This window comes from Lucilia sericata, unplaced genomic scaffold, assembly GCF_015586225.1.
Source record: "Lucilia sericata isolate MDLA Ls3-8-SP2 unplaced genomic scaffold, ASM1558622v1 Contig001365F_arrow, whole genome shotgun sequence".
NCBI classification, from domain to species: Eukaryota; Metazoa; Arthropoda; class Insecta; order Diptera; family Calliphoridae; genus Lucilia; species Lucilia sericata.
Window position 1 is genome coordinate 40,001 of NW_023995308.1, and position 25,559 is coordinate 65,559.

Sequence of the window (25,559 nt, forward strand, 5' to 3'; positions counted from 1 at the left end):
AGGCTTAGAAAAGCTTTTTATAAAGAAAGCTTGCAAAAGCTTTATATAGCTTTTCTAGTTCAAGCTAGTGTTTTTTTCAAGAGAGCTTTTTATCAAAAAAAAGCTTTTTTTCAGTTTAAAAAAAATATAAGCTTTTAGGAAGAAAAGCTCAAATAAAAAATAATCTTAGTAGAGGAAACATTTTAAACTGATTCTCACCTAACATTAGTCATGGTAAATGGAAATTCCAATTCCTCGGCATTGTGTGTAGTTACCCCCATTTCTACTGAACCCGCCCATTTGGTTACCACTCTTTCCAAACGCACTTGAAACAATTCATTAGGTCTTAAAGGCCTACGAGTCAAAACAACACCATTATTGAAGTCATCGGAAGCACTAAAAAGGTTTAAAAAGAAATAATTACAAAATTACGTTTTTTATAATGTTATCAAACAATACTTAGGTCTCAACGCCGTCCTACCCGAATGCGTTACACAAGCATGTGAACCACACAAGGGATGAAAAGTTAAACGATCACTATTGCGTTGATTGCCAGCTGGAGCAGTGAGAGCAGAATCGGCCATGGCGGCCACTTCACTTTCTGGACTAAGTAGACTTAGAACTGGAGTAGGAGCAGCAGAATTACCCAAACCACTGCCATTTGCCAGAACATTTCCTAAACCTCCTATGGCGCCAGCAGCATTGGAAGATATCAAATTATTACGCCTGGTCACCAAATTTTGCTGTTCTCTTTCGTCACGATCTACTATGGTCACCTTAATGGTCATGCCATAGAGGTCAATAACACCCCACAGAGTAGACGCTACTCTTGTCGCCGCCACACCCTGATCCTGGCCATTGATGTAGTAATGTAAATTACCATTCGATTTGCGCATCATACCAACACGATCACCCTCACGCAATTCATCCAAATTGAATTCTCCATATTGGCGACGTGTGCCCTTACCATTGGTTAAAATACCACAACCAGACATCATGATAGTTCCCGAACGCATATTTGTCATGGTGGCCGGAAAATGTAAAACATTGGGATTGTGCGTTGTTACACCCACCTCTATGGACCCCGACCATTTGTCCACTAATTTATCTATGCGTATCTCAAAGAGTTCATTGTCCTTTAGCGGTCGATGAGTCATAACTACACCATTGTTAAACTCATCCAAAGGTCTACGTCTTTCAGCCGAACGACAGCTGGGTGAAAGTTTCACCAACGAACCGCAACGTGTATGAAATCTTAAACGATCGTTCATATCATAATAATCACCCACTGAAGAGGAGATAGAAGACGTTGTAGTGCCTGCATTGGTTAAAGGTAAACTGCAAAATCCTGAAGTGGGCAGTGAGGAGAGTACAGCAGCTGCTGCTACAGAACCCATAGATTCGGAATGAGTATTGGTGGGATAGGGATTAAAGGAGCTGGTAACAGTGACATCCACACACATGGGTACATCAATGTTCTGCACCACCTGTTGGGAATGTTGTGAAGAGGTATCGGAAAATTCCTAAAAAGGGAAACTACAGATATTTGGAAAATATTTTTATGATAAATCAACTTACCCCACCACCATTACCCTCCACCGGACATATCGAAACTTGTATACAGCGGCCATAAAGATCCACTAAAGCCCACAATGGATTGGGCATATTACGCGCCGCTATACCTTGTGATTCGCCATTAACGTAGAAAATCAACTCATTATTGGAAGTACGCATAACACCCACACGATCATTTTCATTCAAAGTCTCCAAATCGGTACCATAAAACTCCGTCAGACACAAACCATCTTTACGGACATCAATACCAGACATAACCCAAGTACCATTTCGCATTACCGTAGCACATGAGGGCAATTCTAATTTTTCCGGCGACTCCGAGGTTACACCAATTTCTATACTGCCGCCCCAACAATGATTCTGCCACAAAGAAAAAAAAAAGAAAAATCAATGAACCCAAATGTTAAAACAACAAACAAAGCACGTACCTTTTTCTCTATAACCACTTCAAACAAAACATCATCTATCAAAGGCTCTGCACTAAATACCAATGCATGGCTAAAATCTCTAGCGGAACGTGTGGCCGTGCGATTGCCATTGGACAAGGTAATGCGTCGACCACAACGTTGATGGAATGTTTGCAATAATTGTAAATTAATATTGGTAGCATTTATGCCTCCACCTCCACATGAAACTCCAATATTAGTTGTACCACCAGTAGCCATGGATTCTTTTAAAGTTGAATAATATTCTTTTTTATTTCTCTTATTACCACTTTATAACAATTTTCTTTTATATTCTGTACTTAATTACTCTAAGTTTCTTTGAAATTTTCAATTAATTTTCTTTAAAACCTCTAATTAATAGATCGCGTGTCCACTAGAAAATTTTCTTTATTTAAAAAGTGAAAATTTCTCTAGCAAAATTTTTTCTCATTTGACGTTTTCGTCCTGTTTTTTTCTTTATTTTTTTGTTTTATTTTGCGTCTGCGTATATTTTCTATTTTTGCAATTTGCTTTTCGTATGCTAAACGTAAACAAAATTTTGTTATTGTAAACTTAAGAGTTGTTTTGTTTAGAATGGTAATGTAAAGGAGAATTAACGAAAACAACTGTTTTTAAAACAGTGACCGGCACCGAATTAATATCTCAACTGTGACGGCTGGCTTTAAAACAAGTAACGCCGTTTTTATTGGAGCTATTAACTCCTGTTTTTTAAACATGAAGAGAAAAAAATAACTTTTTAATTAAGAATTTTTCGAAATTTACATCAAAATTTTACAGGAACTACGCAAAACATACATGTAGGTCTGTTTCAAGACCACTTAAACTAGAAGATTTTCATCGGCGTTAGCTTCCAATCTCTTTGAGCGGTTTGGTTTAGAACGGCTCGGCTTAGGGCACTAATAAGGAATATTTATTACCAGGGAAACCAAAATATGCAAATGCATGTTTTTTGTGGTGCGTCGTATGGACTCATGGATAAGGTATTTACACGTTTCAGACCAATTTAAGAATTTTGGCATCGATTTGTTAGAGCATATTTTTGCATATTTTACCCATAAGAGCACAATTTTGCATTATTTGACTTTTTTAGCATATTTAAGGCATATTTTCGAGTTTTTAGAGCATATTTTACTCTTTTAGTGCATATTTTGATGTTTTCGCTTTTTTTCGTTTTTGTACATTTTTAATTTTCTTTTCAAAACTTTATTTAAAAAAATAAAATTTTATTTTTTTATTTTTTTTAAATTTTTTAGCCTGTTTTACAATTTTGAAAAAAAAATTCGTTTTTAGAACTTGAAAACTGAAAAAATACATTACTCTCATGAAAACCAATGTTATCGTTTTTTATTCAATAAAGCATTACATTTTAGATCGGACATAAAACCGATTACTTTTGATTTCATGAGACCAATCCATTTTTATAGTTTAAAAAACTAATTATTGGAATTTATGACAACACCGATTAAAATGTCAGTTTAAAAGCTATGAATACAATTGGAAGAAATGTGTCAAACTTTGTTGTTTGAAATATGTTTTTTGGGGACCAAATGGTTTCATGTTATTTATTGGTTATCTGAACGTAAAACGGAATTCTATTAAACTAGTTCTTCAAACTATGAGATGAAACATTTATAAAAAAAATCTTGTAGGATATAGAATATGACATTAAACATTTATTATTTCATTACAATTTCAGTCTTTTTGAGCTTTTCAATGTTAAAAAATAATTAAAAATTTTATTTTTGGAGCATATATTTTAAATTTTAAGAGCATATTTTGAGTTTTTACAGCATATTTAAAGCGCTTAAAACACTTTTTTTAGAGCATGTTTTCGGTTTCCCTGTTTATTACGAACCGGAAATTTTATGGCATAACATATTTGTCAGTAAAATAAATCTAAATCATTTAATGGCAGAATGAAAACTGCATAAATTAACAGATTTATTTAAATATTGTTGATGTCGCTGCGAACGAATGTCAAAATTAAAAGGAAATAAAAATCTCTTGGTTTGATTTCAATAACATTTTACGAATTACAGTTATCTTTCGCTATATCTTTGCAATTCCTTCACTTGATACGGTAATCCTATTAATTAAAAAAAACTCTATTGGCAGCATTATGATAAATACAACTCTGTTATATTTGTTTATATTTTTGTTTGTTTATTTATTTTCAATCTAACCTAACAAAATATTTATATATCTTGGAAAAAAAAAACAAAAAAAGTTTAAAAATGGATTTCGATGGTAATTTTTATCAATTTTAAACTCATAAATATATAAATTGTAATTATTTCTCATTACAGAGGAAATGTTTGAAGAGCATTTAGACGAAGAATATCAAGACAGTGAAATTTCGGAAGAATTTACGCAGTTGGAGACACAAGTTGAGGAATTAGAAAAGAAAAAACTCATTGCCAAATATGACCAGGAACTTTTAGATAAATTGGAAATGGCCATATCTTTACTAAGACTACATGTACAAAACTATCAGCGCATTGTAATATTTAACAGGCGCAGATCCAAGCAACGTTTAAGGCGAAGACAGAGTACGTTGAGAAATTTCTTTATACAATCCTTAATGGAAATGCAAATAAGATTTGCGAAAATGTTACCGCTATCAATAGAACCTCAAGTATTTGGGGAAAACAACAGCACAAAAGATGAACAAAAGTTTGAGGATACTACGACAATTGAATCTTCGCTCTGTAAGGAAACGAGTCATACTCGGCCAAACATTGTCAACACAACGACAGCTGTATCAAAAGAACAAAAGTTTGAAAATCCTACTAACAGTACACCTGAGGAGGAGAGCCTTATGGAAGAAGAAGAAGAGTCTTCAGAAACTTTGTGTTTTTACAAAGATGTTGTTTCCAAATTTACCAATGACCAGTGGCTAGATACATTTCATATGCCTAAAGATATATTTGATCTTATATGTGCTAGACTAAAAACCTCATTGCTGGATATAGAACTACCTTTGGAATCCTGGATTGCCATGTGTATTTATATGTTAGCCACCGGCAGTACATTTAGTTCTGTTGCTATGCTTTTCAATGTGGAGAGAATTTACGCAAGAAGATCTTTATTTAAGTTTATAAGCTGTTTGATAAAAGAATTTTCGGAAGAGACCTTAACCATGCCGAAAACGAAAAAAGAGTTTGATAGAATATCCAATGGTTTTCAAAAAGCTTCTAATATGACACCCTGTGTGGCGGGTGTCTTAAGTCTATTCGAGGTGCCCAATGTCTGTGCTTGTGGACGCAACAGAAGCTGTGGCGGCAAAAATCTTAAAGTACAAGCTTGTTTAGATAATCGTTTACTGTTTCGTAAAGTGGAAACGACCACCCAAAAACCCACCATGTTCCTGCGTTCACCCAACGAAATCAGCCTCAACTGGAAGAAATTCTCTGACACCTGTATAGTGCCGTACTTTATAGTCGCTCCTCCCGGTTATCCGCTGCGCACTTGGCTTATGCAAAAATATGATAATCCCAAAGAAACATGGGAATATGAATTCAATAAATGTTTTGGCAGTTTAAACATTTATAGGGATGTTGCTATGAAGCGTTTATTTGGTCGTTGGCATATTTTAAACACCACCGAATGTATTATACCGGAATCAAAGACTTTTATAGTAAAAGCCTGCTGTATTTTGCATAATATCTTAGAGGATCGCAAAGAATACTTTTCCCTGGAGTGGAGTAAAGACTTTAATCCAGCTCGATATGAATACAAGCTGGCTACAGCGGTAACACAATTCTATAATGATTCAAAACCGGCTATAGAAAAACGTAATAGTATTGCTAAGTTAATAAGTTTAACAAAAGTGCATAAATTAGAGATGGAATTGGATGCGAATTAGTTAATAAATGTACATTTCTTTTTATAATTTAAAGGTGTGTTTTTATTGGTGAGATACATTTCCATTGGAGATTCCAGTGTTGTAAACTTTGATATCTAAAAATTATGCTTTCCTTCTATTAATTTACTACAAGGACCTCGCTTCTCTATGAACTGCTAAATTACCGCTTGTTTCAATCTAAAGATAGAATTCTGAGTATATACCTATCTAGCATCCAAAATTTTAATACCCATAAGTAATTTTACCCTTATAAAAATTTCAAAACCAAACATAATTTTTTTAAATTATTTTTTATTTTACATTTTTATAAAACATAAAAATGCAAAGCATAAAAAACAGTTTTTTTCTAAAAACAAATCAGTACAAACGTTGGGGTGGGCCCATGGATGACTTGATGTGCAAAGAGCGAACGTTTTGCCAGTTCTTCTTCAACAAAGATACCAAGAAATTGATGGACAAATGGATGTTTTGGACTAATTCGTCTTGTTTCATGTCAACGTGACCGACAGCAACGGACAAGCACAATACTTTCTTCATTTGGAACTTGATGGTGGACTTGACTTCTTCGATCTTGCCCATCATGGATTCTTGATGAGACAAAAGACCAGGGAACTTGCCAGCCTTGTTCAAACCGGGACCCAAGAGACGGGGAATTTGTTTGATCAAAGATTCAGAAGCCAAGAAAGCATCATAAGATTTGGCCAATTTCTTAACCAACTTCTTGTTCTTGTTCAATTTCTTCAAAGCTTCAGCATCCATGCATTCAACGCCGTTAGCCTTGGCTTCATCACAATGCTGTTGATCACCCAAGATGCAGACCTTCATTTTTGGGCGGGGGATGTGCTTCAATCTGGAAGTGTTCAAAGAAAAACAAAGAAATTAGTTTATGTTCATTTTCTTAAAAATTTCAAATAGTTGCCAATTTAGTTTGGTAATGTTTAAATCAGTCACGTTTATCCACATGAAAACCAAAGGCTCTTAGGTTTTCAGGTAATACATGCAATAAAATATTAACATCATTTTAAACATCCAAACAATCCATTGGTTTACTAAATGCCCAGAAATAACTTAATTGGTAACTCAAAAACAAACACATGTTCCTTAGAAGTATAAGAATTCTTCTAAAGAATATAAGTTTGTTTCTGTAATACTAACAATTAAATTATCTTCCCAGATATTAAGATTTCATAAACTTACACATAATCCCTGTTAGCGTACAAGGGAAGTAGCAAGTTTTTTTGTTCTTTAAAATATCGAAAAGGGCGGCTGCTTCTCTTTGCGGTTTAGCACCGTAGAGAGATTAGGCCTTCTCAATTTGATTTTAAGACCCTGAGTAAAGGTCCGTCAAATGCCAATACACTTGACTTCCTGTAGAAAATCAAAACTCCCAGAGATGCCTTAAAGCAGCATCTTTGAAAGAATTTTCAATTCATACAGGTTGAAACTCAACATACTTGACAGTGCCGGAGAAACGCTTATCCTTTTGGGGATCGTAGTTCTTCAAACCGATTTGCAATTCAACGGTTTCCAAGAAGCCACGCTTCTTCTTGGAGGAGAATTCCAAGACGCTGTTAACGCTCTCGTACAAAGTATCACGGGAAACTTTTGAACTGTAATATAAAAGAAAATAAAAAAACGTGTTTTTCATTAGTTTGTTTCCAAAATTCAAATCATCAACAATTATTTTGTATAGAACATTTGTAAAAATTATTGTTTTAATTAAAAACTTATATAAAAGAGTTAATAATTTATTATACAAAAATTTTCAAAATTAATTTAGCAATTATTTCCAAACTTAAGGTGGACATTGAAAATCCATAAAGCTGGTTTATAATTGCCACAAAAATAAAAAATATTATTTAAAACCATTATATGATCAAGGCATTTATTGGAAAATATTAATATTTTGTAAAATTATTTAAAGATGTTGAAAATATTTAATGATTAATTTATTTTAAAAAATTTTTAACACGAGAAAATCACTTACGCCATGACTGCTTTTGTCAAAAGTTAAAACAGAAAAGAAAGTCCAGAAAATTTTCTCACAGCAGCTGCTGTCAAACAAAATGACATTTTCTATACATAGTTGTATTTGAACAGAGTTGTTTTTGTTGAATAGCTACAGAGTTGCTAAAAGTGTTATTAAAAATGGGAAATAGAAACGATAAAATAATTATGAAAGAAAAATACATAAACCATTTTTTATAAGGGCAATATGTTGGTAATTTAAAGGCCTATTATAATATGTTATCACCTTATCCACTTCTCTAATTAAAATTTTGTTTATCATTTCTTATTCTTGATGTATTCCTATCTTCCAAGTTTGTTTATTTTTTAATTCTTAAGGGAATCATAATAAACCACAGCAATCTGCGAGTGGAAGTGTTAATCGCGCTCCTTCTAATCTGAAATTGCAAAAGAATTTTGAAGTGTTAAGCGACACGGCGACACATCAAATTAGTTTGACTCAAACGGTAAGTTTTTTGATTGTGTTAGTGAAAAAAATCACATGTATATATGCGGTGTGAGTTTTTTTTACTAACACAATCAAAAAACTTACCGTTTGAGACAAACAATTTGATGTGTCGCCAAGGCGCTTTAGGTATTGTGTATGACTTTCGAATTTAGACGCCATATTTAAACAGGGGGACATAATCGCTAAAGTAGATCAACTCGAGTTTTGTTAACTACATATTAAATTTCATAAAATTATAAATAAATAATTAATTCTTATTAATTAAAAGCTTTCAAAGCATTTAAAAGACACATCTATCCTATTTTACTAAAATTCCTTTACTACTGTATAAAAATCTTGCCAAAAAAAGTGCTAAAATGTCAACATCTAATACCCGCCAAATTAAAAACAAATATTAGCATGCAATCGGTTTTTAGTACAATATTTTACAGTTTATTATTTTGAAAAGTTGACAACAGTGTTAACTTGTTAATATTTTTGTTGTTGTGTTATTATTTTCATTATTCCGTTGTCTATTTGTCTTGTTTTGATAAGTAAATCGAAAATTTTGTATGCCAATATTAAAAAAAAAGAAATTTATACAAATTGTGCATATATTATACATTTTTTATATTTTTGTTTAATAACTTTGCTATTTGTAAAAACGTTTAATCTATTGTTGTTCTTTTTAACTAAAGCCGGTTTCTTGTGTATTTGCAAAAAAAAAAAAAAAATATATAAACTGCAAGGTATAGTAAAAATATGTTCAAGTTATTTGTGAAAATATAATTGTAGGTACATATATTATTTTTTCGTTAATTAGTGTATTTTTATCTTAATGATTCCATTATAAATTTGACATTGTTTATTTTTTGCAAAAATATAAATAATTTTAAATAATTCTTATCTAATATAAATTTTGCGAATTTAAAAAAGAGAGAGATAATCTTTCTCATGCGCATAATGCAGTGTTGTGTGTTAAATATTTATGTAAAAACGCTTAAAAATACAGCAGTGCACATCGGGCATACGCTAAACAAAATGTTAATAAATTTTTAATTTTTGTATAGTCTAGTCTATGGTCTAGTCTATAGTCTAATCTATAGTCTAGTCTATAGTCTAGTCTATAGTCTAGTCTATAGTCTAGTCTATAGTCTAGTCTATAGTCTAGTCTATAGTCTAGTCTATAGTCTAGTCTATAGTCTAGTCTATAGTCTAGTCTATAGTCTAGTCTATAGTCTAGTCTATAGTCTAGTCTATAGTCTAGTCTATAGTCTAATCTATAGTCTAGTCTATAGTCTAGTCTAGTCTATAGTCTAGTCTATAGTCTAGTCTATAGTCTAGTCTATAGTCTAGTCTATAGTCTAGTCTATAGTCTAGTCTATAGTCTAGTCTATAGTCTAGTCTATAGTCTAGTCTATAGTCTAGTCTATAGTCTAGTCTATAGTCTAGTCTATAGTCTAGTCTATAGTCTAGTCTATAGTCTAGTCTATAGTCCTAGTCTATAGTTTAGTCTATAGACTAGTCTATAGTCTAGTCTATAGTCTAGTCTATAGTCTAGTCTATAGTCTAGTCTATAGTCTAGTCTATAGTCTAGTCTATAGTTTAGTCTATAGTCTAGTCTATAGTCTAGTCTATAGTCTAGTCTATAGTCTAGTCTATAGTTTAGTCTATAGGACTAGTCTATAGTCTAGTCTATAGTCTAGTCTATAGTCTAGTCTATAGTTTAGTCTATAGTCTAGTCTATAGTCTAGTCTATAGTCTAGTCTATAGTCTAGTCTATAGTCTAGTCTATAGTCTAGTCTATAGTCTAGTCTATAGTCTAGTCTATAGTCTAGTCTATAGTCTAGTCTATAGTCTAGTCTATAGTCTAGTCTATAGTCTAGTCTATAGTCTAGTCTATAGTTTAGTCTATAGACTAGTCTATAGTCTAGTCTATAGTCTAGTCTATAGTCTAGTCTATAGTTTAGTCTATAGACTAGTCTATAGTCTAGTCTATAGTCTAGTCTATAGTCTAGTCTATAGTCTAGTCTATAGTCTAGTCTATAGTCTAGTCTATAGTTTAGTCTATAGTCTAGTCTATAGTCTAGTCTATAGTCTAGTCTATAGTCTAGTCTATAGTTTAGTCTATAGACTAGTCTATAGTCTAGTCTATAGTCTAGTCTATAGTCTAGTCTATAGTCTAGTCTATAGTTTAGTCTATAGACTAGTCTATAGTCTAGTCTATAGTCTAGTCTATAGTCTAGTCTATAGTTTAGTCTATAGACTAGTCTATAGTCTAGTCTATAGTCTAGTCTATAGTCTAGTCTATAGTCTAGTCTATAGTCTAGTCTATAGTCTAGTCTATAGTTTAGTCTATAGTCTAGTCTATAGTCTAGTCTATAGTTTAGTCTATAGACTAGTCTATAGTCTAGTCTATAGTCTAGTCTATAGTCTAGTCTATAGTTTAGTCTATAGAATAGTCTATAGTCTAGTCTATAGTCTAGTCTATAGTCTAGTCTATAGTCTAGTCTATAGTCTAGTCTATAGTCTAGTCTATAGTTTAGTCTATAGTCTAGTCTATAGTCTAGTCTATAGTCTAGTCTATAGTCTAGTCTATAGTCTAGTCTATAGTCTAGTCTATAGTCTAGTCTATAGTCTAGTCTAGTCTATAGTCTAGTCTAGTCTATAGTCTAGTCTATAGTCTAGTCTAGTCTATAGTCTAGTCTAGTCTATAGTCTAGTCTAGTCTATGGTCTAGTCTAGTCTATAGTCTAGTCTAGTCTAGTCTATAGTCTAGTCTAGTCTATAGTCTAGTCTAGTCTATAGTCTAGTCTATAGTCTAGTCTATAGTCTAGTCTATAGTCTAGTCTATAGTCTAGTCTATAGTCTAGTCTATAGTCTAGTCTATAGTCTAGTCTATAGTCTAGTCTATAGTCTAGTCTATAGTCTAGTCTATCTATAGTCTAGTCTATAGTCTAGTCTATAGTCTAGTCTATAGTCTATAGTCTAGTCTATAGTCTAGTCTATAGTCTAGTCTATAGTCCTAGTCTATAGTCTAGTCTATAGTCTAGTCTATAGTCCTAGTCTATAGTCTAGTCTATAGTCCTAGTCTATAGTCTAGTCTATAGTCTAGTCTATAGTCTAGTCTATAGTCTAGTCTATAGTCTAGTCTATAGTCTAGTCTATAAGTCTAGTCTATAGTCTAGTCTATAGTCCTAGTCTATAGTCTAGTCTAATAGTCTAGTCTATAGTCTAGTCTATAGTCTAGTCTATAGTCTAGTCTATAGTCTAGTCTATAGTCTAGTCTATAGTCTAGTCTATAGTCTAGTCTATAGTCTAGTCTATAGTCTAGTCTATAGTCTAGTCTATAGTCTAGTCTATAGTCTAGTCTATAGTCTAGTCTATAGTCTAGTCTATAGTCTAGTCTATAGTCTAGTCTATAGTCTAGTCTATAGTCTAGTCTATAGTCTAGTCTATAGTCTAGTCTATAGTCCTAGTCTATAGTCTAGTCTATAGTCTAGTCTATAGTCTAGTCTATAGTCTTGTCTATAGTCTAGTCTATAGTCTAGTCTATAGTCTATTCTATAGTCTAGTCTATAGTCTATTCTATAGTCTAGTCTATAGTCTAGTCTATAGTCTAGTCTATAGTCTAGTCTATAGTCTATTCTATAGTCTAGTCTATAGTCTAGTCTATAGTCTAGTCTATAGTCTAGTCTATAGTCTAGTCTATAGTCTAGTCTATAGTCTAGTCTATAGTCTAGTCTATAGTCTAGTCTATAGTCTAGTCTATAGTCTAGTCTATAGTCTAGTCTATAGTCTAGTCTATAGTCTAGTCTATAGTCTAGTCTATAGTCTAGTCTATAGTCTAGTCTATAGTCTAGTCTATAGTCTAGTCTATAGTCTAGTCTATAGTCTAGTCTATAGTCTAGTCTATAGTCTAGTCTATAGTCTAGTCTATAGTCTAGTCTATAGTCTAGTCTATAGTCTAGTCTATAGTCTAGTCTATAGTCTAGTCTATAGTCTAGTCTATAGTCTAGTCTATAGTCTAGTCTATAGTCTAGTCTATAGTCTAGTCTATAGTCTAGTCTATAGTCTAGTCTATAGTCTAGTCTATAGTCTAGTCTATAGTCTAGTCTATAGTCTAGTCTATAGTCTAGTCTATAGTCTAGTCTATAGTCTAGTCTATAGTCTAGTCTATAGTCTAGTCTATAGTCTAGTCTATAGTCTAGTCTATAGTCTAGTCTATAGTCTAGTCTATAGTCTAGTCTATAGTCTAGTCTATAGTCTAGTCTATAGTCTAGTCTATAGTCTAGTCTATAGTCTAGTCTATAGTCTAGTCTATAGTCTAGTCTATAGTCTAGTCTATAGTCTAGTCTATAGTCTAGTCTATAGTCTAGTCTATAGTCTAGTCTATAGTCTAGTCTATAGTCTAGTCTATAGTCTAGTCTATAGTCTAGTCTATAGTCTAGTCTATAGTCTAGTCTATAGTCTAGTCTAGTCTAGTCTATAGTCTAGTCTATAGTCTAGTCTATAGTCTAGTCTATAGTCTAGTCTATAGTCTAGTCTATAGTCTAGTCTATAGTCTAGTCTATAGTCTAGTCTATAGTCTAGTCTATAGTCTAGTCTATAGTCTAGTCTATAGTCTAGTCTATAGTCTAGTCTATAGTCTAGTCTATATTCTAGTCTATAGTCTAGTCTATAGTCTAGTCTATATTCTAGTCTATATCTAGTCTATAGTCTAGTCTATAGTCTAGTCTATAGTCTAGTCTATAGTCTAGTCTATAGTCTAGTCTATAGTCTAGTCTATAGTCTAGTCTATAGTCTAGTCTATAGTCTAGTCTATAGTCTAAGTCTATAGTCTAGTCTATAGTCTAGTCTATAGTCTAGTCTATAGTCTAGTCTATAGTCTAGTCTATAGTCTAGTCTATAGTCTAGTCTATAGTCTAGTCTATAGTCTAGTCTATAGTCTAGTCTATAGTCTAGTCTATAGTCTAGTCTATAGTCTAGTCTATAGTCTAGTCTATAGTCTAGTCTATAATCTAGTCTATAGTCTAGTCTATAGTCTAGTCTATAGTCTAGTCTATAGTCTAGTCTATAGTCTAGTCTATAGTCTAGTCTATAGTCTAGTCTATAGTCTAGTCTATAGTCTAGTCTATAGTCTAGTCTATAGTCTAGTCTATAGTCTAGTCTATAGTCTAGTCTATAGTCTAGTCTATAGTCTAGTCTATAGTCTAATCTATAGTCTAGTCTATAGTCTAGTCTATGGTCTAGTCTATAGTCTAGTCTATAGTCTGGACTATAGTATGCTGTACTGTGTGTATGTGGGACAAAATCATCAATCACGATGAAATATTTAAAGAATTTAAAATCTAAATTTGTGTTTATTGCCTACCACAATGTTGTTGTCACCGAAAACATTGTATAATCCAAAAGAAAATATTCACTCTAATAGTTGCCATAACTAAAAAATCCTAATATATTTTGTCTTCGCTTTTCTTTTAGCACACAAACACCTGTCAAATATTAGCCGCGCAACCACTATACAGTTTGGCTCTCGGAGAATTTCATTAGAAACTGGTAAGAGCAAATAATAAATTTTCTATAACAACAATTTATTGAATAAAACCTTTCTAATACATTCTCTTACTCTCTATTCCATAGAAAAGAATTTTTCATTAACTACGTCAAACAGTCTGCGAGTGAAAATAATAAATGTAATTAAAATACCAGTGGTGGAAGAATCGTGAATGAATAGAGGAATATGAATGTTTGATTTTATAGTTCGCTTTTGGTCAGAAACAGCAGAAAGCCAACAGCATTAATACAATACACAAGTCACATCAAACAACAACTGATTGCTACTGTCGTTTATTTTTAAACAAAAAAAAAAAAATAATTTGCTTGAGTTAAAGGCACTCTATAGATCACAGAAGAATTGTACACTTATAAAATAAAGGTTCCTAAATTGCAAAATAAAAAAAGCCAAGTGAAAATTTAAATATGTACATTGAACTTTATAAATTAAATACAAAAATTCAATGAATGTGCCTTGATATTGAATAAAATAAAATAAAAAAAAGCAAACAACAAGATAAAAAATTAAAGCAACAGAAAAATCTGCATATAAAATAAGGAAAGTTCTTCAATTGGCGTAAAAAGGAAATATCTATACTACAACTGCCTCTTAAATATTACATAACAATTCCATAATATTATAAAAAAAAAACACCAAGTATCTCAGTATTTTAGCTTAAAAACTTATTAAGCTTTATTGTAAACGTTTTATTTACAAAAATATATTTTTTGAAAATTCGAATCAATACTTTTTCGGCTCTCTCTGCTGTGTTCTGCCGTTTAGTGGAGAATTTTTGCTGACCATAACCTTACACAATGGCAAGACCAATTAGTGATAATCATGTAAGTTTTATCAAAGAATTTGTTACATATTTTCTATATACGAAACTAATTATTATTGCTTTTGTTTTAATTAATTACCATGACTCATCTTTTATTTATAAAAGAAATGTTTTCTTCGTGTTCTTAATTTCATGTCTGTCGTAATATTTATTTTTAAAATTTTATTTATGAAGTCATTAAATGGCTTTTATTCTTTTAAGCATTTTGTTTTTGTTTATTTTTAATTTACATTTATAGAAAATGTGGGTAAGGTGGCTGTTGGTTGGCATACATATTGCTTGTCTGTTCTGACAGTATTGTTCATAGTAGATTTAATTAAACAATTAGATTGCAAATTTTATTCAAACCAGGTGCTATTTGATTTTACATTATTTGGGTTGTTGTTGGGGTATTCTTATTTAAATAGTGACAAATTCTTTTAGCAATAAATTAAAGTTGATGATTTTCTCACGGATTAGTAAATACACAAAATATGTACATATAAATAAGCGTCTGACGAAATAAGCATACATTTTTAGTTTAGTTGCATTTCAGTTATAGTTTAGTTTAGTTCTAGTTCAGTTCTAGTTCAGTTCTAGTTCAGTTCTAGTTCAGTTCTAGTTCAGTTCTAGTTCAGTTCTAGTTCAGTTCTAGTTCAGTTCTAGTTCATTTCTAGTTCATTTCTAATTCAGTTCAGTTTTTGTTCAGTTCTAATTTGGTTGTAGTTTACTTTTTGTTCAGTTCTAATTTAGTTCTAATTTAGGTCTAGTTCAGCTCTAGTTTAGTTCTAGTTCAGTTCTATATTTTCTATAATTTTCTAAAATATTGGCGTTTGAAATAATTTGCTAAAATATTCTAATAATTGTTATATTTTGAATTTTAATAAACATACTCTCCAATAGGAATTATGTAGTTTCTTACATAATTTATAGACTTTATTGTTATGCATAAAAATTGTATAATTTTTCGCTTAAAGAATTTTCGTTCTTAATTTAGTGGGTGAATGACCGGATTTTGCGCAATTCGAAACACTTTAAAGAGTACAACATTCTTTACTGTGTTTGACTAAAAATAATTTGTAATATGATTATGTATTTTGGTAATATGTGATCTAAACATTTTTGGAAATATAAATGTAAAAGAATGAGGTATAATTATGGCTTCAAAATTTTTATATTTACTTTTCATTAATCATTTTAAAGATTCTTACAGGAATACAGTTTCCTTTTCTACTTCGATGTGACCATTTTGCAAAAGTCGTGGGAACGATTTAAGCTCTAACTCAGTTCTAGTTCAGTTCTAGTTCAGTTCTAGTTCAGTTCTAGTTCAGTTCTAGTTGCAGTTCTAGTTCAGTTCTAGTTCAGTTCTAGTTCAGTTCTAGTTCAGTTCTAGTTCAGTTCTAGTTCAGTTCTAGTTCAGTTCTAGTTCAGTTCTAGTCAGTTCTAGTTCAGTTCTAGTTCAGTTCTAGTTCAGTTCTAGTTCAGTTCTAGTTCAGTTCTAGTTCAGTTCTAGTTCGAGTTCTAGTTTCAGTTCTAGTCAGTTCTAGTTCAGTTCTAGTTCAGGTTCTAGTTCAGTTCTAGTTCAGTTCTAGTTCAGTTCCTAGTTCAGTTTCTAGTTCAGTTCTAGTTCAGTTCTAGTTCAGTTCCTAGTTCAGTTCTAGTTCAGTTCTAGTTCAGTCTAGTTTCGTTCTAGTTCAGATTCTAGTCAGTTCTAGTTCAGTTTCGAGTTCAGTTCTAGTTCAGTTCTATTCAGTTCTGGTTCAGTTCTATGTTTCAGTTCTGAGGTATCAGTTCTAGTTCAGTTCTAGTTCAGTTCTAGTTCAGGTTCTAGTTCAGTTCTTTTCAGTTCAGTCTCGTTCTAGTTCTAGTTCAGTTTAGTTCAGTTCTAGTTCAGTTCTAGTCAGTTCTAGTTCAGTTCTAGGTTCATGTTTCTAGTTCAGTTCTAGTTCAGTTTCTTAGTTCAGTTCTAGTTCAGCTGCTAGTTTCCAGTTCTAGTTCAGTTCTAGTCAGTTCCTAGTTTCAGTTCTAGTTTCAGTTTCGTAGTTCAGATTCTAGTTCAGTTCTAGTTCAGTTCTAGTTTCAGTTCTAGTTCAGTTCTAGTTCAGTTCTAGTTCAGTTCTACTTCAGTTCTAGTTCAGTTCTAGTTCAGTTCTAGTTCATTTCTAGTTCAGTTCTAGTTCAGTTCTAGTTCAGTTCTAGTTCAGTTCTAGTTCAGTTCTAGTTCAGTTCTAGTTCATTTCTAGTTCAGTTCTAGTTCAGTTCTAGTTCAGTTCTAGTTCAGTTCTAGTTCAGTTCTAGTTCAGTTCTAGTTCAGTTATAGTTCAGTTATAGTTCAGTTATAGTTCAGTTATAGTTCAGTTCTAGTTCAGTTCTAGTTCAGTTATAGTTCAGTTCTACACACTTTTCTCTGTATACTATACTATTAGTAATACTATTTTGTTTTTCTAATCTTTTATTTTAGTTTAATAAGCTATAATAACGAAGTTAACCTTTAACCCTCAATCTAATAACCCTATTATATTGTTAACATTAATCATTTCTAAATACACACGTATGTAAGTTTACCAAGTATTCTAGCTTTAAATTACTAGCTAACGTGATTATAACTTTCACATTCTACAATCTACAAATTTATAAAACTTTTAAACTGATATGAATATAAATGTTTATTTTTATTTTTGTAAACATATTCGCTAAATACGTTATGTTTTTTATTTAGCAAAGTGTTAGGAAAATGTTTATATTAAGTAAATATTTTACTAGCTAAAGCTAAAAAAAATCTATGTAAACAACTGAATGAGAGATGATTTATTTATTTTGTTTAATATATAAATATCTAATTAACTATACTTTTAATATAGATGTTGAGAAATAATAAAAATGCCTAATCATACAGCTGTTACTAATTAAACTGATAAAGAAATATAATTAATTTTCATTAATTTTAAAATTTCTTTTAGATTATCCCCATTGCTGTGGGCCTAGTTGCTGTAGTAGCTGGCGCTGTTATTATCCATTATTTAATTAATAAAAAATCCACAAAGAAACCCCGCCCAGAACCAAATAGAACAGCACGTCTGCGTACTTTAATCGATGCTAATGATAAATATCAATTACCTTTGATTGAAAAAGAAGTCTTGAGTCATGATACACGTCGCTTCCGTTTTGGTTTACCCTCACATCAGCATATATTGGGTCTGCCTGTGGGTCAGCATATTCATCTTATTGCCACCATTGATAATGAACTAGTGATACGTCCATATACACCCATTTCTTCCGATGACGATGTGGGTTATGTTGATTTAGTGGTTAAGGTTTATTTCAAAGATACTCATCCCAAATTTCCAGCTGGTGGCAAAATGTCTCAATATTTAGATCAAATGCAAATTGGTGATAAGATTTCTTTCCGTGGTCCTTCGGGCCGTTTGCAATATTTGGGTAATGGTAATTTCTCCATTAAGAAATTGCGTAAAGATCCTCCCAAGACTGTTACTGCTAAACGTGTTAATATGATTGCTGGCGGTACTGGCATTACACCCATGTTGCAGTTGGTGCGTGATGTCTTGAAACATAGTGAAAAGGATAAAACTGAATTGGCTTTATTGTTTGCTAATCAGGTAAGTTTAATTAGTATTAATTGGGGAATATTTAATTTATTTTATTGTGTTTAATATTTGCAGAGTGAAAAGGATATTTTATTACGCAATGAACTTGATGAATTGGCCAAGAAACATCCAGATCAATTCAAAGTCTGGTATACTGTTGATAAAGCTGGTGAAGGTGAGTTTAGTTTATGGCTTTTTTTTAATTTAAAATATAAATAATTTAAACTTTGTTTATTACTATTGTTTTTTTAATAAGAGGCACATTATTTATATTTTAACATTTAGTTTAAGTTAAAAAAAACCTTTTCCTGAACTTTAGGTACTATTCAGCTGCTTAAATATCTAATTAAGCTAATACATTTAAAAGATTTATTAAATTTTTTATTAAAATGTTTGGCAAACTATAATTCAGCCAAGTTAATACTAATTCAGCTAAGTTAATTTTAATTCAGCTAAAGAAATATTACATTTTATCATAAATAATGTAACAAACTGCAATTCGGCTGCGTAAAAATTCAATTCAGCTACTTAAATATTTAATTCAGCTAAGAGATTTTAATGTTTTAATAAAATTTTTACTGAAATCAACTATTAACTGCAATTCAGCAACTTAAATAATCAATTCAGCTAACATTTTTTTAAGAATCCTTTAAAGTATATTTAAAAGTTTTAGTAAAATGTTATTTAGCTGCATAAATATTTAATTCAGCTAACAGATTTTAAAGTCTTAATGAAATTTTTATTGAAATTTACAATTAAGTGCAATTCTGCTAAGTAAATTCTGTTTTTTTTCTTGTAATAAAAATACTAAAGTTTTAATTACATTTCAATTATTTTAAACTAATAAGTTAAAAACTGAAATTTAGCAGCATAAGAAATCAATTCAGCTAACAAATTTATATGATTATGCACAAATTCCTTTAAAGTATTATTAAAAATTCTAAGAAACTACAATTCAGCTGCATAAATATTTAATTCAACTATTAATATTTAAAGATTTATTCAAATTTTTATTGAAATCAACTTTAAACTGTAATTCAGCTATGTTGACATTATTTTCGTTAAAAATACTACCTTTAATATAAAACAACTTAAAAAACTACAATTCAGCAGCTTATAACATCAATTCATACGTTTAATAGTATTGTTAAAAGTTCTAGTAAAATGCTATTCAGCTGCGTAAATATTTAATTCAGCTATTATAATTTAAAGATTTATTAAATTTTTTATTGAAATCAACTGTAAACTGTTATTCAGCTAAGTTAAAAATATTACAGATAAGATAAACAACTAAAATTTAGCAGCGGACTATAGTATCGTCTATAGTCTAGATTATAGTATCGTCTATAGCCTGGACTATAGTATCGTCTATAGCCTGGACTATAGTATCGTCTATAGTCTGGACTATAGTATAGTCTATAGTCTGGACTATAGTATAGTCTATAGTCTGGACTATAGTATAGTCTATAGTCTGGACTATAATATCGTCTAGAGTCTGGACTATAGTGTATACTATAGACTGGACTAATAAAGTCTATAGTCTGGAATATAATATATAGTATAATCTATAGTCTGGACTATAGTATAGTCTATAGTCTGGACTATAGTAGTCTATTGTCTGGACTATAGTTTAATCTATAATCTGGAATATAGTATCGTCTATAGTCTGGACTATGGTATCTTCTATAGTCTGGACTATGGTATCATGTATAGTCTGGACTATAATATCGTCTAGAGTCTGGACTATAGTGTAGACTATAGACTGGACTAATAAAGTCTATAGTCTGGAATATAATATATAGTCTGGACTATAATCTATAGCCTGGGGAATAGTGTAGTCTAAAGTCTGGACTATAGTATAGTCTAAATTCTGGACTGTAGTATAGTCTATAGTATGGACTATACAGTCATAGTATGAACTATAGTACAGTCTATAGTCTGGACTATAGCATAGTCTAGACTATGGTTTAGTCCATAGTCTGGACTATTATAAGTCTCTAATCTGGGCTATAGTATAGTCTAAAGTCTGGACTTTAGTATAGTCTATAGTCTGGTCTATTATATAATCTGGACTATAGTATAACCTATTGTCTGGACTATAGAATAGTTTACAGTATGGACTGTAGTGTACTCAAGACTGGTACTATATTATAGTTATTCCTGTAAGGCTGATAGAAATATTGCCTAAGCTTAACTAAAACTAAAAATTGATGTACCTATTACTTTTTCCAGCACTGTTTATTTAACATGTCACTATTAGCATATTTATTGTTTTGAAATGCTATCACTTGCCGATTCAAATTTCTGCAGGTGTTACGGAAATGTTGAAATTTTTTTTCGTCGTCAGATAAGGTTTAATGACTTTAATTTTTTGCATTTGTTTAATACTTAAGTAGTTGTTGGGCCTCCAATCAATGAAGAGAACACGTTGAATTAAACATGTTTGTTTTCTAAATTTATGAATACATTGTTAGGAACGAGGAAAAAACGATCCCCTTAAAAAATTTTTAAAGGAGTAGATGATTTTTGTTTTGGTTAGGAGTTCTATCTATAGTTTATAAACGTATTAATCATTTCATAAATAAGAGATCTATAACTTGTTAGTTTAGCATTCCCAATGCCTTAAACTATTATTAAATATTTTCCCATTTCTTAAACTACTTTATACTTTTACGATTCCTAAGTTTTTTCATTTATATTCTCATCATTTTTGATTATTCTAATTTCAATTAAATCAATTTCTATAAAAAAAAATTGCACACGTTTTTTTGCGAATTAAAAAATATTCTTCAAATTTTCTTTAATTCTTTCTTAAAAATAATTCTTTTTAAAAAATGCTGCCAAAAAAATGCGGACACCACGACGAAAACTTAAAGGCTGGACATATAACACCGGTTATATAAATGATGAAATGATGCGAGATCATTTGTATTTACCATCGGATGATACGCTATGCTTACTATGTGGACCACCACCAATGGTTAATTATACCTGTATACCTGGTCTCGATAGGCTGGGTCATAAAAGTGAAATGCGTTTTAGTTACTAAATAATACAAAACCAAATAAACAGAACAGGACACTAGATAATCTAACAGAAGTTCTTACAAGTAGAGAGTTTTAAAAATGGAATGTGTAGATAATACACACATACATACATATGTACATATATGTTGTGTAATTTTAAATTATAGTTTATTTATTTAACCATTTAAATTTATATTTTAATGCTGCCTTAAAGTGTATAGTTAAGGAAAGGTAGCTTTTATTTATTTAACTTTTTATATTTTTAATATTTACTAATGTATGTATTTTGTTTTCCTTTTCTCTATTTTAGGCTGGACCTATAGTGTTGGTTTTATCAACGACATGATGATTAAAGTTAATTTATTCCCCGCCGATGATTCTACCATTACTTTAATGTGTGGTCCACCACCCATGATTAATTTTGCCTGCAATCCTGCCTTGGATCAATTAGGTTATCATCCCGATAATAGATTTGCTTATTAAGTTTGTTAAAACATCCCTTCATTAATTTTACATTTATTTTATAATTTTTTTTTTGTTAATAAATTTTTTATTTGCATTTCTAATTTAAATTGTTGTTATACTTTTTCGAAATAAATCAATTGTGATTTTTTCATCGGTAGAAATACTGTTTGTGTAATCTTTCATATTGCTTTGAGAACAAAACTATTTTTTAATGATATGTATGTGCGCAAATTTATTTTGAATAAAAAAACAAGAAGAAATCTTAAATATAACGTTTTATTATTATTTTTGAGTTTTATTATATACACTCTACGTATACGTATCCTTATAAGGATACTTTTATACTTTCAAATCGTCGTTTTTAGATAGATAGATGTATAGATAGATAGATAGATAGATAGATAGATAGATAGATAGATAGATAGATAGATAGATAGTAGATAGATAGATAGATAGATAGATAGATAGATAGATAGATAGATATATACATAATAGATAGTAGATAGATAGAAGATAGATGATAGATATTAAGATTCGGCTCGCTTCGGCTGCTCGCTCGCTCGCCGCGCTCGACTCGACTCGTCTCGCTCGCTCGCTCGCTCCGCTCGCTCGCTCGCTCGCTCGCTCGCTCGCTCGCTCGCTCGCTCGCTCGCTCGCTCGCTCGCTCGCTCGCTCGCTCGCTCGCTCGCTCGCTCGCTCGCTCGCTCGCTCGCTCGCTCGCTCGCTCGCTCGCTCGCTCTCTCGCTCGCTCGCTCGCTCGCTCGCTCGCTCGCTCGCTCGCTCGCTCGCTCGCTGCTCGCTCGCTCGATCCTCGCTCGCTCGCTCGCTCGCTCTCTCGCTCGCTCGCTAGCTCGCTCGCTAGCTCGCTCGCTCGCTCGCTCGCTCGCCTCGCTCGCTCGCTCGCTCGCTCGCTCGCTCGCTCGCTCGCTCGCTCGCTCGCTCGCTCGCTCGCTCGCTCGCTCGCTCGCTCGCTCGCTCGCTCGCTCGCTCCTCGCTCGCTCGCTCGCTCGCTCGCTCGCTCGCTCGCTCGCTCGCTCGATCGCTCGCTCGCTCGCTCGCTCGCTCGCTCGCTCGCTCGCTCGCTCGCTTCGCGCGCTCGCTCGCTCGCTCGCTCGCTCGCTCGTCTCTCGCTCGCTCGCTCGCTCGCTCGCTCTCTCGCTCGCTCCTCGCTCTCGCTCTCTCGCTCTCCGCTCGCTCGCTCGCTCGCTCGCTCGCTCGCTCGCTCGCTCGCTCGCTCGCTCCTCGCCTAGCTCGCTCGCTCGCTCGCTCGCTCCTCGCTCGCTGCTCGCTCGCTCGCTCGCTCGCTCGCTCGCTCGCTCGCTCGCTCGCTCGCTCGCTCGCTCGCTCGCTCGCTCGCTCGCTCGCTCGTCGCTCTCGCTCGCTCGCTCGCTCGCTCGCTCGCTCGCTCGCTCGCTCGCTCGCTCGCTCGCTCTCTTCGCTCGCTCGCTCGCTCGCTCGCCTCGCTGCTCTCGCTCGAGCTCGCCTCGCTCGCTCGCTCGCTCCCCCTCGCTGCTCGTCGCCGCTCGCTCTGCTCCCCTGCTCGCTGGCTCCCCCTCGCTCGCTCGCTCGCTGCTCGCTGCTCGCTCGCTCGCTCGCTCGCCTCTCGCGCGTCCTCGCTCGCTCGTCGCTGCTCGCTCGCTCGCTCTCCTCGCCGCTCGCTCGCTCGCTCGCCGTAGCTCGCTTGTCCCTGTTCTCTGTTGCTTTCCTTTTCGTCATGGATGCTTGCTTCATCATACTTCTATTAGGCCAATAGAATTTTTCTGTATTCAATTACATTGAGGTTATGTCCTGCGGTTATCCTTGCCACAATGCATTGTGGCAACCAAACATTGCAATGTTAGGTCTCCATAATATGGAGTTTACTATAATAAAAACCAATTAAGAAAGTAAAAATGTTGTTATTGAACAAATTCTAATTGTTTTCAAGGAGTTAGTTAATATTCACAATCGCGAACAGATAAATGTATTAAACATTTTGTATGAACAATTTTTCTTTTAATTTAAATTTATTCTTGATGACCTGTTGCCAATTTCAATTTGTTTGCTATTTGTAAATATACTAAAAAAAAGTGGAATATGTTTGGCATTTTATAAATATTTAATTTGGCATAAATTTGGAATAAATTGCTGCCATTCACCGTTAAATTGGGAAAGAACCCATAATGCTATTGAATATACTATAACATAGACTAGACTGTAATCTAGTGTATACACTAGAAAAGGGTTGTCTTTTCTAATAAATTTCACATATTATGTAGTTGTTAGTCTATTGGCTGTATGAAATGACATTATTATTGTGGAAAGTGCTAAACTTTCCATTCCTGGTTCTTATACATTTTATGTGTTGTTTTATTGATTAAATTGTAAACAAATGTTGATATCTTTCAATTGTTTTTGTTCTGATGCTAGTGTGAACATATTTTAACTAATTTCTACTTTTGGATTGGTAGCACAAAAGCATAAAAATAGAACCTTCAAAATAAGTAGGGGATATAGCTCAGTGGTAGAGCATTCGACTGCAGATCGAGAGGTCCCCGGTTCAAACCCGGGTGTCCCCTGTGCAAGGATTTTTTTTTAATTTTTTATAACAAAACTTTAAAAGTAATATAAGATATTTTTAAATTAATTGTTATTATTAACAAAAAAGAATTTTATTTGAATCCAAAAAACTGAAAATTTTTCTAAAACACATGTTTAAAATATGACATCTTGTTTGTACTTGTTGTTTATTGATAAACACAAGTTTGGTTTAACAAAATTGATTATTTCCTTTTTTAGGTTTTATCACATCACCAAAAATAATGGGAAAAAAAGATTTGTTTTTCAAAAAAGTTATAAATAAAAAAGTTTATTTTTTTGTGGTAGCAATGAATTTGTCAATTTTTATTATTTCTTATGGCATTTTTTTCTTCTTGTAATAATTATTAAAATAAATGTAAGTTTAGAAATAATTAAATTAATTAATAGTAAACTAAGTGTACGTGTGTGTTAAGACAGTAAAAAAATAATTATTTTTAATATAATAAGCGTCTTTTTGTTAAAGAAATATATAAATATTTTTATTTGTTTTATCCAAAAAAGATCTTAAAATACATTGAAAAAAAAATTATATATATTTCCAAAATTAATTAAGCATAACTTTGGAACCCAATTAGAGTGTATGTATATCTTACGCTATAATAACTATCAATTAAAAATATTGTATCCAGAGCAAAACTGTTTTCTTTTTTTGTTTTTTAAACTTAGGCTTAATGTATTTTTCAATTTATAAATATAAAGCGGCTTAAGTTTTTTAAGGTTTAAAAGATCGTTTTAAAAAAGTTGTGGAATATCTTTAAGGAAAGTTTTCCTTTATAAAAAATTTAATTAAAAAAGTTTAATAAACATTTATAATTTGAATTTCTGTTTCTAAATCATGGAACTGATATATTGAAGGACAGGATAGTGTTATATTTTTGGATTAAAAGTCATTCCTTATTGATGTTAGGAGCTGAAACTTTTATAAAATAAATATTTACGTTTTCAAACATCTTTTTGAGTGGTATTCAATAAACAAGACTATAGACTAGACTATAAACTAGTCAATAGACTAAACTATAAACTAATCAATAGACTAGACTATAAACTAGTCAATAGACTAGACTATAACCTAGTCAACAGACTATACTACAAATTAGTTAATAGATTAGACTATAAACTAGTCAATAGACTAGACTATGAACTAGTCAATAGACTATAACCTAGTCAATAGACTAGACTATAAACTA

The 25,559-nt window shown here is 32.5% G+C and overlaps 4 protein-coding genes and 1 non-coding gene across 6 annotated transcripts in view; 3 read left to right on the top strand and 2 right to left on the bottom strand.

Annotated features, from left to right (window-relative positions):
• Positions 1-2,468, bottom strand: part of LOC119611118 (neuralized-like protein 4) — a 9,705-nt gene extending 7,237 nt beyond the window's left edge. Inside the window, exons 1-4 of the mRNA XM_037966588.1 lie at positions 1,983-2,468; positions 1,558-1,914; positions 439-1,502; positions 199-375 (exon numbers count right to left, since the gene is read on the bottom strand). Of these exons, the coding sequence (XP_037822516.1) occupies positions 199-375; positions 439-1,502; positions 1,558-1,914; positions 1,983-2,219 (1,835 nt within the window). The 5' untranslated portion in view covers positions 2,220-2,468. The remainder of the gene's footprint in view (positions 1-198; positions 376-438; positions 1,503-1,557; positions 1,915-1,982) is intronic.
• A 1,700-nt stretch (positions 2,469-4,168) lies between these two features.
• LOC119611114 lies at positions 4,169-6,015 on the top strand. The gene is made up of 2 exons (XM_037966583.1): positions 4,169-4,247; positions 4,307-6,015. Exons 1-2 carry the CDS (start codon positions 4,235-4,237, stop codon positions 5,863-5,865), a joined length of 1,572 nt encoding a protein of 523 aa, XP_037822511.1. The 5' UTR covers positions 4,169-4,234; the 3' UTR covers positions 5,866-6,015.
• Positions 6,016-6,136: 121 nt separating this feature from the next.
• LOC119611117 (60S ribosomal protein L10a-2) lies at positions 6,137-7,951 on the bottom strand. The gene is made up of 3 exons (XM_037966587.1): positions 7,853-7,951; positions 7,320-7,475; positions 6,137-6,715 (listed from the first exon to the last, which is right to left on the bottom strand). Exons 1-3 carry the CDS (start codon positions 7,855-7,857, stop codon positions 6,223-6,225), a joined length of 654 nt encoding a protein of 217 aa, XP_037822515.1. The 5' UTR covers positions 7,858-7,951; the 3' UTR covers positions 6,137-6,222.
• An 822-nt stretch (positions 7,952-8,773) lies between these two features.
• LOC119611116 (NADH-cytochrome b5 reductase 3) lies at positions 8,774-21,953 on the top strand. 2 transcript variants are annotated; one of them, XM_037966585.1, is made up of 6 exons: positions 8,774-9,069; positions 13,804-13,878; positions 13,963-14,718; positions 17,657-18,313; positions 18,377-18,476; positions 21,638-21,953. In XM_037966585.1, exons 3-6 carry the CDS (start codon positions 14,692-14,694, stop codon positions 21,808-21,810), a joined length of 957 nt encoding a protein of 318 aa, XP_037822513.1. In that variant the 5' UTR covers positions 8,774-9,069; positions 13,804-13,878; positions 13,963-14,691; the 3' UTR covers positions 21,811-21,953. The 2 variants fall into 2 exon arrangements, with proteins under 2 accessions (XP_037822513.1, XP_037822514.1); XM_037966586.1 differs by lacking the exon at positions 21,638-21,953 and adding an exon at positions 21,178-21,559 and having other exon boundaries at positions 8,795-9,069.
• Positions 21,954-24,278: 2,325 nt separating this feature from the next.
• Trnac-gca lies at positions 24,279-24,350 on the top strand. The gene has a single exon. It is a non-coding gene; the product is annotated as a tRNA-Cys (tRNA).
• Positions 24,351-25,559: the final 1,209 nt, after the last annotated feature.

Coding starts and splice junctions, on each gene's coding strand:
- LOC119611117 (XM_037966587.1), bottom strand. Junction 6,716..7,319: donor CGTTTCTCCGGCACTGTCAA/GTATGTTGAGTT, acceptor GAACACTTCCAG/ATTGAAGCACATCCCCCGCC.
- LOC119611116 (XM_037966585.1), top strand. CDS start 14,692: ATGGCAAGACCAATTAGTGATAATCAT. Junction 14,719..17,656: donor GACCAATTAGTGATAATCAT/GTAAGTTTTATC, acceptor AATTTCTTTTAG/ATTATCCCCATTGCTGTGGG. Junction 18,477..21,637: donor TGTTGATAAAGCTGGTGAAG/GTGAGTTTAGTT, acceptor TCTCTATTTTAG/GCTGGACCTATAGTGTTGGT.